At 38.2% G+C, this 17,451-nt stretch overlaps 2 protein-coding genes across 2 annotated transcripts; one reads left to right on the forward strand and one right to left on the reverse strand.

Moving 5' to 3' along the window:
- Nucleotides 1-6,516: 6,516 nt before the first annotated feature.
- Nucleotides 6,517-10,974, reverse strand: LOC108201343 (uncharacterized). The gene is made up of 6 exons (XM_017369635.1): nucleotides 10,756-10,974; nucleotides 10,494-10,650; nucleotides 9,847-9,978; nucleotides 8,665-9,747; nucleotides 7,509-8,490; nucleotides 6,517-7,384 (listed from the first exon to the last, which is right to left on the reverse strand). The coding sequence occupies exons 1-6, from the start codon at nucleotides 10,972-10,974 to the stop codon at nucleotides 6,517-6,519; spliced, it is 3,441 nt and encodes a 1,146-aa protein (XP_017225124.1).
- A 1,514-nt stretch (nucleotides 10,975-12,488) lies between these two features.
- On the forward strand, nucleotides 12,489-17,034 carry LOC108201344 (uncharacterized). The gene is made up of 15 exons (XM_017369636.1): nucleotides 12,489-12,497; nucleotides 12,613-12,670; nucleotides 12,762-12,857; nucleotides 12,996-13,087; nucleotides 13,179-13,230; nucleotides 13,477-13,665; nucleotides 13,751-13,807; nucleotides 13,891-13,947; nucleotides 14,023-14,934; nucleotides 15,083-15,469; nucleotides 15,586-15,838; nucleotides 15,933-16,354; nucleotides 16,448-16,592; nucleotides 16,684-16,949; nucleotides 17,024-17,034. Exons 1-15 carry the CDS (start codon nucleotides 12,489-12,491, stop codon nucleotides 17,032-17,034), a joined length of 3,006 nt encoding a protein of 1,001 aa, XP_017225125.1.
- The last annotated feature ends 417 nt before the right edge of the window (nucleotides 17,035-17,451 follow it).

Here is a 17,451-nt window from a genome sequence, read left to right on the forward strand (position 1 = left end):
ATACTACTCTTGGGTTTGTGATTCATTATATAGTCTTCCTCTAAGAATCTTGCATTGGTGCTAACAGTGACATCCCGATCCTTAGGACTATAAAATAAATAACCTTTTGTTCCCATGGGGTAGCCTACAAACAGCTTTACTTCTGTACGAGGTTCTAGCTTAGTCGCGTTCTTGTTCAGCACATGTGCTGGACAACCCCATATCCGAATGTGTCTCAGACTCGGTTTGTCCCCGGTCCACAATTCTAAAGGGGTTTTAGGAACCGACTTAGAAGGTACTAAGTTCAGAAGATAAGCTGCTGTCTCTAAGGCATGTCCCCAAAAGGACTTGGGTAAATCCGAATAACTCATCATCGATCTAACACTCTCTAAAAGAGTCCGGTTCCTTCTCTCTGCTACACCGTTCTGCTGGGGTGTGCCTGGTGCAGTCAACTGGGATTCTATCCCATTCTCTGATAAATATTCCCTGAATTCCCCAAGCAAGTATTCGCCACCACGATCAGATCGTAGTGACTTGATACTTTTATTATGTCGCTTCTCCGTTTTAGCTTTGTACTCTTTGAATTTCTCAAAGCACTCAGACTTACGGCGCAACAAATAAATGTATCCATATCTAGAATAATCGTCAATAAAAGTGACGAAATACTCATAACCACCTCTTGCTTGGATATTCATAGGTCCACATAAATCAGAGTGAACCAATCCTAACACTTCTTTGGCTCTATTCCCCTTTGCCTTAAAAGGCCTATTGGTCATTTTACCTTCCAAGCAGGATTCACAAACTGGAAATGGCTCCACTGCCAATGAGCCTAAAGGCCCGTCTACTACCAGTCTTTGAATCCTCCTCAAGTTAATATGACCTAATCTCAAGTGCCAAAGATATGTTTGGTTCAAACTAGAAGGTTGCTTTCTTTTATTAGAGGTAGAAGATGTGTTATTCAATACCCTATGTTGTAGTTGCAGTGCGGGTTGACTAGGATTAATTATATACAAATTGTCTTGCAATGTACCAGAACATATAATCCGTTTATTCATCATAATAGAAACATTACGATCCAAACAAACATTATAACCATCCATAGCAAGTTTAGAAACCGAAATCAAATTCCTTCTAAAAGAAGGTACATAAAGACAATTGTTCAAAACCAAAATCCTATCAGATTCAAAAGATAAATGAATAACTCCTACTGCAACTACTGCTACTTTCGTAGCATCTCCCATGAACACGTAGATCTCACCATCTCTAAGCATTCTGGATTGCTGGAACCCCTGCATAGAGTTACAAACATGATCAGTGGCTCCAGTATCTACACACCAAGTGCTCGTAGATATAGCCGCTACAAATGTTTCTGTAACTAGAGAAAGAGACATACCAGTATCGTTTGTCTTCTTGGGAAGAGGACAATCCTTTTTCCAGTGACCCGACTGCTTGCACCGGTAACACTTCCCCTTAGGCTTTTTCACACCACCTTGAACTCCCACTGCCTTCACAGCTTTCTGTGTCTGAGCCCTTTTCTTCTTCTTATTGCCTTTCGGCTTAGAGGAAGAACCTTTCTCAGCCACATTCACTTGAACACTCTGGCGAAATAATCCTTCAGCTGCCTGAAGTTCTGTCAGCAGTTCCGCAAGACTATACTGCCTCTTGTTCATGTTGTAATTCAAGCGGAACTGCTCAAAACTCTTGGGCAAGCTCATAAGGATAATGTCAATCTGGGTTTCCCCGTCAAGCTCTGCACCAAGGATCTCTATCTCATTCAGATGTGACATCATCTTGAGAACATGATCCCTTACAGGTGTACCTTCAGCCATCTGAGTGTTCATTAAAGCCTTCATGGCTACTTGCTTAGCAGCCCTATTCTGATCTCCAAAAAGTTCCTTGAGATTAAAGAGCATATCCGAAGCAGTGGCCATAGCCTGATGCTGATGCTGCAAAACACCCGACATTGCTGCCAGAATGTAACATCGTGACATCTCATCAGCCTTTGTCCACCGCTTATAATACTCTTTCTCCTCATCAGGAGCATCAGCAGCGGGCTGCTCAGGCTTGGGTTCATAAGTGCAAAACTTGTACTCCTCAGCAGTCAACACAATGTCCAAATTACGTTTCCATTCAATATAGTTAGGTCCGGTAAGTTTGTTATCCTTAAGTATGGTGAACAGTGGATTAAACCCCATTATATCCTGAGAATCATGCATGAAAAAATCACATTACACATAAAGAAGGGTGCATAAAAAATTAAGTCCTATTGGTTCCTCTAACAATTATTAAAATTAAATGCACTAACGTTTAAACACCATAAGTTTCTGGTACGTCACGATGGGTGACATGTATACCACCTAAATTTGTTTAAACGTTACTTCGGTCCTATTACTAAACAATAAGCCACGTTGGGGTGGTCTATATTATTTTTCATAGCTAAGTGTATACCATCATCAAATCTTAAATTACCCGAAACCTATGGAACTTGGTACGCCACGATGGGCGACATGTATACCTTCCAATATTTCTGGAATAGAATACTTCAATTCAATATTCGTGTCTGGTTTGATTTCTAGGCAGTGGAGGAGTCACATCGGTCTCACTTAATACCCATAAGCCTTCGAAATCGCCCCAAATCAGAGATAAAGAAAATCCGTATCTATTCGTATTAATTTAAGAAGTTTGTTCCAGTAATATCTATAACATTCTAGGCACCATAAATTACATGCCACGATGGGTGACGTATACATAATTTATATTCGCCTTTATGTTAAATTACATACAAACAATGATGGAGACCACGGGATGTAAAACCATATTAACTCCCTCTCCCACTTAGAATTTGCTTTGAGGATTTTAATCTAGATGCATCGCCCTATGTTATTTCTTCGAAGTCCACATGCATACTATCATGGTTATAGCAACATAAAGAACACATAAAGAACACATAACATGGGAGCATACTAGCATGATTAAAGCATTAATTAAAAACATCCCTATGTCCATGTCATTCTAGCATGCGAAGGGTTAGTATCACATGACATAACAACACAAACAAGAAACACATAATAACAATAATCAAGAATCATAATAAAGCACATCCACTATTATGGCCCCGGAAAAATCAGCTTCGAATTCATCCTTCGTCAGAATCCAGATCTGTCCAGAAAACTTCGAGAGCCCGTTTGGAGGCCTAAACGGCCTCAGAATGCCTCGAAAAACTCCGAAAAACACCTTCGAAATCACCCTAACCGGGTTTCCCCGGGTTGTGGCTAGCTTCGTCTCGTTCTGCCGTCTCCGAAAAGTGCTCATTCGCCCAAATCGGACATCGTATGCAAAAGTTACGCCCAAAACAGTGCAGCACCCCCGAAACCCTAATCGCAGCAGCGGAAGATCCTTGTTTCTTGCAGCCCCGTTGATCAAACAATTACATACTAATTGTACAGACGAACCAGCCTATTCTATTACATCAGATCATAATCTAAAACAATTACAAATTGAATTACAAGATTAAACTATCACGATCAACCCTCGTGATTTACAACAGCCACGATAAACCACGTAGAATCCAAACATAACAGAATAATTAAAACACGGCCATAATAGTGGACAACGACCTGCATCACAGAATCACTATATACATGCATATATAATCATGACGTGGACTACATATCATAAATCGCAGAACCGCAACCTCGCTCTGATACCATTGTAGGATCAATCGGACCTTGGTCCTGCGTTTTATGGTACTAATTAAAAGTTCGAACAGAATATTAACCTTAATCGCTACGGCGCAAGCGATTCAAATCCACGTCTTCTACTGTATTCCTTGATTCTCCTTGGACGAAGTGTGGCCTTCGATCTCCCAAGGTGTGCCTCTCCTTAAAGCTCCGAAAACCCAAAACCCTAGCTGTCTCCTTGAGAAAAACGTCTGCCTCTCTCTGACTCTAGGATTAATTCGTTTTTGGTGTGTCTTTCAGCTTTAGGAGAACGAGAATATATATAGGCTACAGCAGGGATCATGGATCATTAGGTCAGGCCTTCCAATGACATTCCGGGCCAGGCCCAATGTCATTAAATATTAATTCTATCCACTAAAGAACTAATATTTGCACTACCTTTCCTAATTCCGTAAATTAATTATTTAATTCGGCTCCCATATTAATTTCTTATAAATTCCCCATGTTTAAGATATCGCATGTCCATTAATTAAATTAATTTCTGACAATTAATTTAATCAATATCTTTTATCCTTGATCATTTACTCAACCTTATAATTATGCAAGAACAAATCTGCCTGCAGGACTAAAGCATAATTATCTTTATGAGCTTTCAAGAGGACATCATCACCCGAATATATTTTTCGGACACGGTTTCCTTCTATAGTCAATATCCCACTCTGCATATAATGTCATTGCCCAATACATAAATTCGTAATTTAAAATAAATTACTTAATTTATGAGTCAAGGCATGTGCATTAAATACAAGTGTCAATCACTATATCCGGATTAAGAACTTAAGCATTAATAACATCATAGAATCTTAGTTCTTTATTGTTAGAATTAAAGAAACAATTATTCTACTATTTTGATCCCGTTCAATATACACAAAGTATATAAGTATTATTCAATAGTCAAGATAAACTATTTCCAAATAATACTTCAGCCGTTCCAGTGGTTTGTCTAACACCACCTCGACTGTGAACCTTTATTATATTATATAAGGAGTCTGACAATCTAATCTTCTGCTATCCCATTTGATACTAGATTGTCTACAATATATAATATATAGACAATGTGAAAACATGCATTCAAGATTCTCAAATAATTGTTATATACTTCAAACGAATATTTTAGTATAACCCTAACAGATCTTTCATAACCACTCCTGTTAACTTTCATTTTTTGATTACAAAGCAAAATATTAAAATATTTTCACTAATGGAAATTAGTTTCAGTACCTTAACTTTTCACTAATGGAAATTAGTTTCAGTACCTTAACTTTTCGGGAATGAAATGTGAACCATCAATTAGAAAGCAAGCTAAAATATTAAAATATTACCACTATATCAGGATGTGAAACCACAGCTGCTTCCTTCTTTTGAGACTCAACTGCCATATTTGCAGATCGGGCACGTGTTCTTGGGCCAACACGAGTCTCAATTCTCTGTCTCTTAACCTTTCTTTTTTTTGAACAACATATTTGTTTTTATCACAAACAATGATAATATATAATTTAGAATTGATGCAAATGAATAAGGTAGGAAACATACCTTTGAAGTGACAATTTCATCCGCAGCATCATCACTTGCCTGTTCAGCCCCATCATTTTTTGGGATGTATTCGCTTTCACTGGTATCATCATTTGCTGCCTTGGATTTGTCTTTGTTCTTTTGATCACAAAGGCTAGCTGACTTACTTTGGCCTATTCCCAGTTCAGCCAAATATGCTTTATTCTTCTCAACATTTTTATTCCGCATCATTTCATACTCATTGCATCCAGCACCTTCGGCATCTTTTGCTATTATCTCACCACCTTGGACATCTTTTGTTATCTCCTCATCTTTGTTAGGTATCTCATATGTTTTCAAAGCTTCCTCGAGACCAAGCAATCCATCATTTTCAGTTCTGATTTCCTCTTCGCTTTCCAATACTTTATCTTGCACTGCATCTTTTGAACCTATGCTAAACTGAAGCATCTTCCTTGTGTTTTTTCTGCGTTCCTTCTCGTCCTTCATATCCCTTAATTTGCGTGTTTTCTCAGCATTGATATTCTTAAGTGTCACAAATATCTTCTTCTCGGCTATTTTTTCTTTTCCTTTAATTACATGGCTTTGTCTTGGCCTTACAATCACATGAGGCTGCATTTTCTTCATTGGTGGTATTGATTGGTCGACATTGGAATCAATGTAAAAATCAAGCTCAGATTTTCCTTTCATATATTCCCCAACAGTTTTGTCATCAGTCACAAGTTTCCAGCCACTATTCTTCGAATTGCTTACATAAATTCCTGCAATCTCTTCATATTTGAGCTCTTTGACAAACTCCATCAATAAAAGAATAAGAAAATAGGTCAGGGTCCGTGTCAATAGTCTCAAAAGATCCACCAGAATATGTGGTCTTTGAGAAGTCTCCTCTGTGGTGAAATCGGATAGTCAGGCTATCATTCTCCATCCTGTACAAAAAAAATGGAAATAATTTAGTCAATTTGTAACACTATCACAGTCCAGTACATCAAAGCAGAAATGTACAGGAGAGATTGTTTATGCAAAATAAAACCAATAAAAAGACACGCTCTCAAATAAACAGAATTGCTGATTATTCCATCTCTAGCAGGCCTGAAGACTATATACATTTTTCTAATTGAATTAATCCAGGATCATCTTGAAATCTAAAATTAAATTACTCAACATGATTATAAATTATGATGACTAGCCAATTTTTACAGTTTTAAAAATCATTGATAAAAACAAACAAAAAGTATATAGTTAAATAAGTATACCAAGTCTTAAGATACATATATTTGGTTGTCAATTCTTATGCACCAGAGCATATACCAAGTCTTAAGATACAAAAACCAGTTAAACAAGTATAAGTCATAAAAAGAGCACTGATTTCATAAACTAGCACTAGATCAAAAAGTTTTAAAATAACACGTAGCACACAACAGATTAACGAGTCTAATTCAGGATCTTTATATGACTGAATGGGAATTTGTTTTGCAGGAACATCTTCTCTGACACAACTAACATCATGGTCTTGTGACTCTATTACAGAACGTAATATCGTGTCATTGGAAAATTGTGCTTTTAATTCATCTTCTTCTGCATTCCTGTCATGAAACTCTGTTGACATCCTCTTAACAGGATAATTAGATCCTTTTTCAACTGGATCTTCAATGTAAAACACTTGTTGGACTTGTGTTGCCATGACAAATGGATCATTTTTCTGACCAGTTCTGTTAAAGTTAACCCGAGTAAAACCAAAAGAATCCTTTTCATCTTTATACCAAGTACACCTAAACAATACGACACTAAAAGCACCCCAGTAGTCGACTTCTATTATTTCTTCTATTGATCCATAGTAAATAACATCAGATACACATGGATTACATTCTTTTGAGCTTGCAAAACTTGTAGTTAGGGTTGTCAAGTAGACGCCACTGTTTTGTGTGGTACACTTATGGTCTCTTTGTTTCGTATGAAACCTATAGCCATTTATCACATACCCACTCAATCGTTTAGCTGTTCGTAATGGACCTTTTGCTAGGGCAGCTAATTCCTTGGAAACACCTGCTTTTCCTGAAATTTCAGCCTTGAACCACTCACATATTTCCTCGGTAAGTGTTCTTTCCCTTTTATACCGTTTGACATTTGCATTATTGTCTAATAATGCACGATGTGCCCTGAAATCATAAACATGCATAGTAATTAATTATCTTAAATTACTTCGATTAATTGATTATCTTTATGTACTTTGATTATTAATTATTTAATTTACTAAGATTCAGTTTAAGTACATAGACTTACTCGATGAGATCTTCAACTTCTTTGTCATTATAATTGAACAAAACATATCGATGAGCTGCGATCCAAGTATCATCAAACAAGTGAATATTTATTCCATGCTTGTTCCTCCCTGAACCAATACAGTACCCGTCATGTGTATCTAGATTCACTGCCTTTTCGCCATCATTTAGAAACCTTGCGCAGAATGTCAAGCATTCATCAGCAAGGTACCCTTCTGCAATGGACCCTTCAGGCTTGCTTTTATTGCGAACATATTTCTTTAACACAGCCAGGTATCGTTCAATTGAATACATCCATCTCTGGTGGACAGGTCCGTCGTATTCAATCTCTTTGCACAAATGTACAGGAAGGTGAACCATTATGTCAAAAAAGGAATTTGGAAATATGTTCTCGAGCTGACAGAGTATTTCGATTATCTCATGCTGCAACTTTTTAATTTCATCCGGCTCAATAACTCTAGCACATATACCTCTAAAAAACTCACCGAGTCTGATCAAAGGTACTGCAACTTCGGGCTTCAACGTTCCTTTCACAGCGAATTGTAACAAATATTGCATTATTACATGTGCATCATGACTCTTATATCCCATAACTTTCCTATCTTGCACACATTTGCTGATATTGGAAGCAAAACCATAAGGGAATTTTGCATTTTGAAGGACCGAACAAAATATTTCCTTTTCTTTGTTAGTCAGGTCAAAGTTTGCCGCACTAATTTGAAGGTGCTTTCCATCATTGGAGGTGGTAGGATGAAGGGCCTTCCGAATGCCCAATTCTTGTAAATCTAGTCGTGCATTGAGATGGTCTTTCGTCTTACCACTAATATTCAACAAAGTACCCAAAATACTATCACAGATGTTCTTTTCTATATGCATAACATCTAGGTTGTGTCGCGTTAAGTTGTCTTTCCAATATGGCAAGTCAAAGAGTATTGACTTCTTGTTCCAAGGGTTGACATCACAACTAACTTTTCTTTTCTTTCCTACACCACCAAAGTCATTTTGGTAACCATCTAATAATACTTCAATTTGCCTTCCAGTTAACCTTGGAGGACATGTTCCAGCCTCAATATTACCATTAAATCTTCGCTAGTCAGATCTCCACTTGTGATTGGGGTCTAAGAATTTCCGATGGTTCATATAGCACACTTTCCTACTGTGCTTCAAATACATTGATGATGTCTCGTAATGACAAATTGGACACGCAAGCTTCCCTTTTGTGCTCCACCCTGACAACATCGCATATCCAGGGAAGTCACTAATGGTCCAAAGGACACTTGCACGTAACATAAAGTTTTGATTTGTCAGAGCATCATAGGTTTTCACACCAGCATTCCATAGCTCTTTCAACTCCTCTACTAGTGGCTGCATGTAGACATCAATATTGTTTCCAGGATCATTTGGATCCGGAATCAATGTTGAGAGAATTAAGTTTTCCGGTTTCATATTTAGCCATGGAGGAAGGTTGTAATTCACAACTACAATAGGCCATGTGCTGTGTGTTGAACTCATCGTGCGAAATGGATTAAATCCATCAGCAGCTATACCTAGTCTCACATTTCTATTATCTGATGAAAAGTCCGGATATTCGGCATCCAGCGTCTTCCAAGCTTCACCATCAGCCGGATGATGTAACTTTCCATCATTCTTTCGTTCCACTGCATGCCACACCATTTGTGTGGCAAAGTCTTTGCACATAAACATTCGTTGAAGCCTTGGTGTGAGCGGAAAGTATCTCATCACTTTGGCCGGAATTTTACTATTGCCACTGTTCAAGCCTTGTGCTACGCCTTTCCACCTTGAAGCACCACACTTTTTACAAGAATTTTCATTTTTTTTCTCACGCCAGTACAACATGCAGTCATTTGGACATGCATGTATCTTCTTGTAATCGAGCCCCAAATCCTTGATGATATTTTTTGCAGAATTGAAGGAGGGAGGCACGTTAATATCTAGAACAGCCTCTTTTATCAATTCCAATATCTCTCCAAACGCAGCCTCGGTTACACCATTAACGCACTTCCAATGATAAAGCTTAACTAAAAAGCTCAATCGAGAGAATTTCTTACAACCCGGGTAGAGGGGCTGTTTTCCATCTTCAACAAGACGGAAGAATTTTCTTGCATCCGCATTTGGTCCCATGTTTCCATACGTAACATTTAACATCTCATCAAGATTGTCGTCGAATCCAGTATCTAATTCAGGATCCATCTCATTGCTATCGTCTCTCGATGACTTGACTTCATAGATCCAGTTAACAAATGTCGGAGAAGGTCCGTTGCATATGAGGTGATCATACACGTTATTAGAATACAACCAGAATCAATTTTCACACTTACGACAAGGACACTTGATTTCGTTTCCGTTGGAAAATTTGGCCATTGCATTTTTCATGAATAATTTGACTCCTTCAGTATATTCTCGGGAATACTTAGGAAGATTCAACCAGGTATTATCATCCTCGGCCATAACTACAATAACAAATATATTACTCTTCTGACAATGTAAAATATGTCTTCGAATACAAATCAATTCCTATTATTACAAGTCGAGATTTATTTTCCTTCCTAATTATGTTTAATTATTTATTATACTAGTTTAATTTAAGATTATATTCAAGATTTATTATTATACCATTAATATTCTGATTTATTATTTATATAGTAGTTACATTTAGTCATCTTATAATGTAACGAGCAAGGTCACTCTTGGCTATAGGAGCACTCATGTAGGACACTCTTCACTCTTGGCTGTAGGAGCACTCATTAATATTCTGATTTATTATTTAATGTACCAGATTTATTATTTTCAATCTGCATATAATTACTCCGAATTAAATCATGCCATCTTGTAATAAAGAATCGCCAGTCCTTGCAATTTTGGCCAGGATGGTAGGGATCATCACAGTGAAAACATTGGCGTCGTTCTCTTCTTGCCAATATTTCTTTGGAGCTTAAAGTTGATTTGGAGCGTGGAAACTCATTACCAGTGACTTTAGTGGTGGCAGAATAAGGCTTTGACTCTGATTTGGACAGAGGTGGGGGACTGTTGGTAGTAGTAGGAACACTGGGTTTATATGGAACTTGGGACTTGTAGCCCTTGGCCTCTTCTTGTTTAGCTAGAAATACAATGTCACTAAAAGTCTGTGGACGAAACATTCTCATAGAGGCTTAAATGTGCTCCTTGAGCCCACTCAAAAAAATGGACACAAAATACTCCTCTGTAAATCCCCTGTTCTTATGCAGCACCATAGCCCTAAGCTCTTCAAAACGATCATCATATTCAGCCACGGAAGATGTTTGTTTCAGTTTATTGAACAGCTCTTGCACATCTTTTCCTTCAGGGTTTTCAAATTTGGCTATGACATCAGCCGTGAAAAGTTTCCAAGCCACAAGACCCTTACTGGCTTGATAAAAACGGAACCACACATTGGCCCTACCTTCAAAGTGTAGTCCAGCCAGCTTCATTTTTCTACCGTCCTCCACCGGAATGAATTCAAAATACTGGTCAGACTTAATAACCCAACCCTTAGGGTCTGTACCGTCAAACTTGGGGAACTCGATTTTAGGGTTAGGTGAAAGTTGTGGTAATTTGGGGGTGGGTTAAGAGGGGTAAAGTTGTGGGGTTGGGGAGGGATATGAGACTGGTAAGTGAAGTTGTTAAATGGGGTAAATACTTGATGAGGGATAGTATGAGAAATGGTTGAGTTGGTGAAGGAGTTGTACATCTGAGAATGAGGAGAGGGAGGTGTATAGGGTTTGAGCCCCCATAAATAGAGCTTGAGTTGGTATAGGAATATGCAGTGGGTAGGTAGGTATAGGCGGAAAGGGGAGGGAAGTGGTAAGAGGAGTGAAACTAACAGGAGGTACAGTCATAGAAGAAGAGTGAGAAAGAGAGGTACCCATGTGTGGATCGGAGAACTGAGACACCACCATAGCTGAGCTCCCTAGATGACCTTCGCCACCAGACCCGATTTCAGCCCTTTGCAACCCCAACAACAGCTGCTTGACCTCCAAGAAGGTCTTATCCAGCTTCTCCATCCGGACTCCAATAGCATCCAATCGTTTATCCATTTTACCCCCCATGTCGGTCACTTGCTGGGTGACCTCAGTCCTGGATTTAGTGAGACCTTCATGAAGTTCTGAAAGCTTCCCTTCATGGGTGCTAAGGCGAGTATCCAGTTCACGAAAACGAGTGCCTTCAGCCATATAGTCGCCAAGGAAAGACGAGCTCTGATACCACTTGTAACCTTGAAGCTATTTTAATGTAAATCTAAATAGAACACGGATACTGAAATTGAAATCAAAGGGAGACTGTATTCATTAAAGCCATAACGGTACTGGTTACAGAGACAAAAACAAGAAAGACAAGAAATGAAAACAAACAATTCATCCAGCATGCTCTCTCCACCAGACTCCATTTGCTTTTATCCCCACTCTTGGACACATGTCCCTATCTAATTGGCTGACTGACAGGCCGTTATAGCACGGAAACCCATACTGATACTAGTACGATTACGACAACGTTTTTATCAAAACAAAAGACTAATAGCTGAGACTCAAACGACAGCGTTTCTTCCTTGCTTAATCTATAAATAGATAGATACTCTTCCCATTTTAGCTGGAAGATTACAACCAATACCCCTCTTCAGCCTTTTTTTCACGGCTCATGCCATTAAGAATTCAGCCTGTTTTTCCAATTGTCACGTGTACTCCCATCATGCACGTGTTTGACTTTCAAAATTTCCAAGGCTTGCTGCGTTTCATTTAAATATGTTGAAAATTGGCGGGATCAACTGCTGGGTAATGTAACGCACAAATGGATATTTGATATATACATATGCACGTCAATCTTATGTCCTTCTAATCACTCTACACTTTCTTTGCATTTTGAATTTGAATTTCAAAAACAGAGACTCCTTTTTTCTCTCCATTTTTTCAGGGCGATACGCTGACAGTCGACAATTCAGCTCCACAAATTCATGGACGATGTAAGTTTCGCATCTTATTCTTCACACTGCTTTGCCTGTTTTCTTTCCGGCATAAACTCTACTCTCGATTTTGCTATTATACAAGATTTTTCCATGTCTTTCTTTGGGTTTTCAGCTTCAAGAGGGATGTCCTCTTTCTTCTGTTGCTGCTTCTTCAAACAAGAATCGAAAAGGTTACAGATTTAACTTCATTTACCTAATTTTTTTATGTTCACTATCTGTTTGATTTTATTTCAAAGTTAAGTCCTTTGCACTCATGTTCAGGCAAATCGCCTAGGACGCCCTTCTCTGATTTGACAAACTTAACAAACTGTTCTTCTCTCAAATCGACTTTCAATGGCATGCTCTCAAACGAGCAGGGTAATGTCTCAGCCAATGTCTCTAAAAAAGATATGATCCTTATATTCAGTCCATAGCTCCACATATTAAAGTTCTGTGCGCTTCGGTTAGGTGTGTTTTTTATCCCTGATATCATGTGTTTTTCCTCCACTATAACAGTCAACATTAATGTTAATACTAAGAAGGGATTGGCTGCTGCATGTAGTGATTGTGTTTCTAGATCTCCTGTTTGCATTAATTTATTCCAGAAGGTTTGTCCCTTGCTGTTTCAAACATGTCCACTTACTTAAGATGCCACAAGAATTTGGTTTCAAAACTAAAGTTGGAATTGTTGTTTGCTAGGCCGATGTTCATCTGCCAAGCCGAGGTTTGTTTTCATCTGAAAACAATAATGGTAAAATGTTCCACCTGCACCTTTTTATCAATGACCGAATTATGCTCATGGATCTAATGGATTTAACCTATTATTTAACCACAATATTTTATTCAGTTAATATCCAAAGTACTCCTGCTCTGAGTGGTTTCAATCTTCAGCCTCAACGGTTTAATACTAAAACACATTCCTGTACGACTTTGTTTTCTCCTTATATGTTTTTTCTCAGTGTAGATTACTTATCTTAGATAAGATATTGTTTTCTAGATGTCCACGGTAAGAGAAGGAAGCCAGGTGATGAACAGCAGGATGTTCATTTGGAACAAATGCCTAAACAAAGAACAAAGAAATCTAGACTTCATGTACCTGATGATCTGAGTTGTATTACCAGAAACATTTTAACCAATCAGACAAAACCAATTCATAGTTCTGCTTTGTCCACTCATCTTGATGACGGTATGTGTTCCGGAGAGAAATTATAATACATATGCTCTTATTGAAGTAATATGCTACTGTTAACATTTGACTACTTTATATTCAGGAGAATCCTCATTCATTGCAGATCATGAATTGTATGATGACTTCCTTGGTGATGATGGTATTGTCATGTCATTTTAACCCATATTTCTCTTTCTCTTACATAATCCTTCTCCTATTGATGAACCTATGGATTAATTCTAGATTATTCGGAACATGACGAAGACTTCAACTCCAGATATGAAAAGAACCTAAAACCTGGTATGTAAACCATGCCAGTACTCAAATTGCTTTTTATGAGTTGTTCGCATAATTTACTGAATTAATCTTATGCAGTTCTAAAAGGGTATGGATGCCTTGGTCCACCTATGGGCAAATGTGTTAAATGTCAATCAATAATGTGGGCGGAGGAGAGATCTAACAAAGGTGTCAAAAAAGGTTTGTTCAAGTACAATATATGCTGTGGCAATGGCAAAGTGAAGCTTCCGCCGGCTCCAAGAACTCCATCATACCTTTGGCAGCTTTATAATGATCCGGTCAAAGGTCCTCACTTCCACCGTAATACACGGGTGTACAATACTATGTTTGCCTTCACGTCAGCTGGTGGCAATGTGGACACATCAATAAATAGAGGAGGGTCGCCTAACATATATAAGTTGAATGGTCAGAACCATCACCTTTTTGGTTCATTGATTCCAGACGAAGGTAAGGATCCCAAATTCTCACAACTATATATCTATGACACTGCTAACGAGGTTGTAAACCGAATGAGGTGGATTGAGGCTGATCGTTCAGATGAAATTAATCAGGAGATTGTTAGTGGTCTAATTGTAATGTTGGATGAAAAGAATGAACTTGTGAAAAAATTCCGAACTGCCCGTGATAGGTTTGAAAAGGACAATGTTGTTGAATTGGATATCTTTTTGAAAGTATCTAAATCAACTGATGGTAAGGAGAATCGCCCTGGTCCTTCAAATGAAGTTGCTGGAATCTTGGTCGGTGATCAAGAAGAGACTGATCAGAGTCGTGACGTCATTGTTGATGAGATCAAATCTGGACTACAACGGATTCCCAGCATTCATCCAAAATTGATGGCGTTGCAGTATCCTTTACTTTTTCCTAATGGTGAAGATGGATTTCACCTAGGATTAAAATATCAAGCAACCGAAGAGCAGCGTGGTAAAACCAGAGAGAGTATAACCTTGAAGGATTACTATGCATACAGACTACAAGTCAGACACAGTGAAGGTATTTTATTGTTGTTAATTTCGCATGTATTTTACATTTTTTTAGGTTCTCTCTTGAAATGAGTTTTCGTTCTGCAGTTATGTCCCCAAGACTTGGTGGACGATTGTTTCAGCAGTATATTGTAGACTCATTCTCTACAATTGAGCAGGCGCGGCTATGGTGGTACAGACCCATCAGACGACTCTAAGGAGTGAGTTGTACAGTCACATATGTGATACAATACGTTCTGGTGATCTAGATAAATCTAATCTTGGAAAAAGTTTCATTCTGCCAGCGGGCTACGCTGGATCAAAACGATATATGCAACAGAATTTTCAAGATGCTCTTGCCGTGTGTCGTCACATTGGCCACCCGGACATTTTCCATACCATGACATCAAATCCTATGTGGCTAGAGGTCATTGAGATGATGAAGCTGATTCCATATGGTACCCCTGTTGATAATCCTGATATAATAGCTAGAGTATTCAAGCTCAAACTAAATCAGCTGCTCAATGATATCCGCCAAGAAAGTTTCTTTGGAACATGCATTGGAGGTATAGATTGAACAAATAGATTGCTTACAAAATAGTTTAAACATTAAGCTATTACTGAAGTCATTTAATTCATTTCATTTATTGATTACCTCTTCACTTGGTTTTTTCCCTTTCAGTTATGTATGTCGTTGAATTCCAGAAGCGCGGACTGCCTCATGTGCATATGTTGATATGGCTGGATTCTGATTCAAAAATAAAATTGAAAAGAAATGTTGACAAATTTGTTTCAGCTGAAATCCCTGATCCAGAAATTGATCTAGCTGGTTATGAGACTGTCAAACAATTTATGATACATGGTCCATGTGGTCCAGAATTCCCAAAATCTCCATGCATAATTAATCACAAATGTTCTAGGCACTTTCCCAAGAAGTAAGCACAAATTACAAAGTTTATAAGGATCTCAATATACAATTCACTGTAATTGATTCACTTACATTCTTGCTCAAACAACAACATGTCACAGGTATGCAGCGAGCACAACTTTTGATGATTCAGGTTTTCCCGTCTACCAGAGGAGGAACACTGGGATTACAGTTAACGTGAGAAATGCAGAACTTGATAATCAATGGGTTGTCCCATACAACAGAGATTTGTTGGTTAAGTACCAGTGTCACATAAATATTGAAATATGTTGCCATGCTCGCAGCATCAAACATTTGTTCAAATATTGTTTGAAAGGTCCTGACAGAGCTACTGTTGAAATACGTGGTTCCAAAGCAACTCAAAAAACCAGGCAAGATTACCCTGTCGATGAGATTCAACAATATTTTGATGGAAGATATATCTGTGGTGCTGAGTCTGAATATCATACCTTTGGCTTTGATATTCATCATAGGTCCATCTCCGTCGAGCGTTTGCCTTTCCACCTTCCTGGCAGACGATCATGTACCTTCCGATGAGATGAACCTTTGAAGAAGATTGCTAACAGAGAAAAATCACGTAGAAGTAAGTTGGAGGCATTTTTTCATCTGAACACAGTTGACAGTAATGCTAGACAGTATACATATGATGAAATCCCAAAACATTATGTTTGGAATGATTCACAATGTTCGTGGAATCCCCGCAAGAAAGGTTTCCAAATTGGCCGTTTGACCTACTGCCACCATAGCAGCGGTGATGTCTGGTATTTACGTATGCTTCTCTCAAGAATAAAAGGACCAGTCTCATTTGAAGCTCTAAGGACTATAGATGAAAAATTGTACAATTCTTTTCAGGGAAGCTGCCAATCAATATGGTTTTTTGAATGATGATAATGAATGGCATGAGGTCATTGCAGAGTGTGCAAAATGTGGATTTGCATCCCAGATCAGACAACTATTTGTTCACATCATTGTCAATTTCCAGGTGAACGATATCTACAAATTATGGTCTTCGCATACGGAATGTTTGACTGATGATATATTACACCAAATACGGAAAACCACTGGCAATCCCACACTCACTCTGACTGATGAGGAGATTCTTTATCATGCTCTTGCAGGTAAAAACATTATTTTTTAATAGTCAACAGCATTCTACCTTATAACTTATCTTTTATTTTCTTTGCTTTTTCAGATGTTCATTAGTTGTTAAAGGCTGTTGGTAAGAGCCTGTCTGATTATCCAATGTTTCCACAACCTCCACCAATTTATCTGAACACAGGAACAAATAATCTCATTCTGGATGAGACAAATTATGATGTTGCTGCCATGCAGATTGATTTGACAAATTAATTCAGAATTGCAACGAAGAACAAATGAAAGTTTTTGAGGAAGTAATTAGTTCTGTTGAACAAAGGCAAGGTGGTGTTTTTTTTGTTTATGGTAGCGGTGGTTGTGGCAAGACATTTCTCTGGAGAACTTTGATACACAAGTTATGTGCACAGCGTAAAATTGTGTTGCCTGTAGCATCTTTTGGAATAGCTGCAACTCTTCTTCCAGGTGGACGCACTGCTCACTCTCGCTTTAAAATTCCAATCATTCTTGATGATTTTTCTGTTGGCA

This window comes from Daucus carota, chromosome 9, assembly GCF_001625215.2.
Source record: "Daucus carota subsp. sativus chromosome 9, DH1 v3.0, whole genome shotgun sequence".
Classification (NCBI taxonomy): domain Eukaryota; kingdom Viridiplantae; phylum Streptophyta; class Magnoliopsida; order Apiales; family Apiaceae; genus Daucus; species Daucus carota.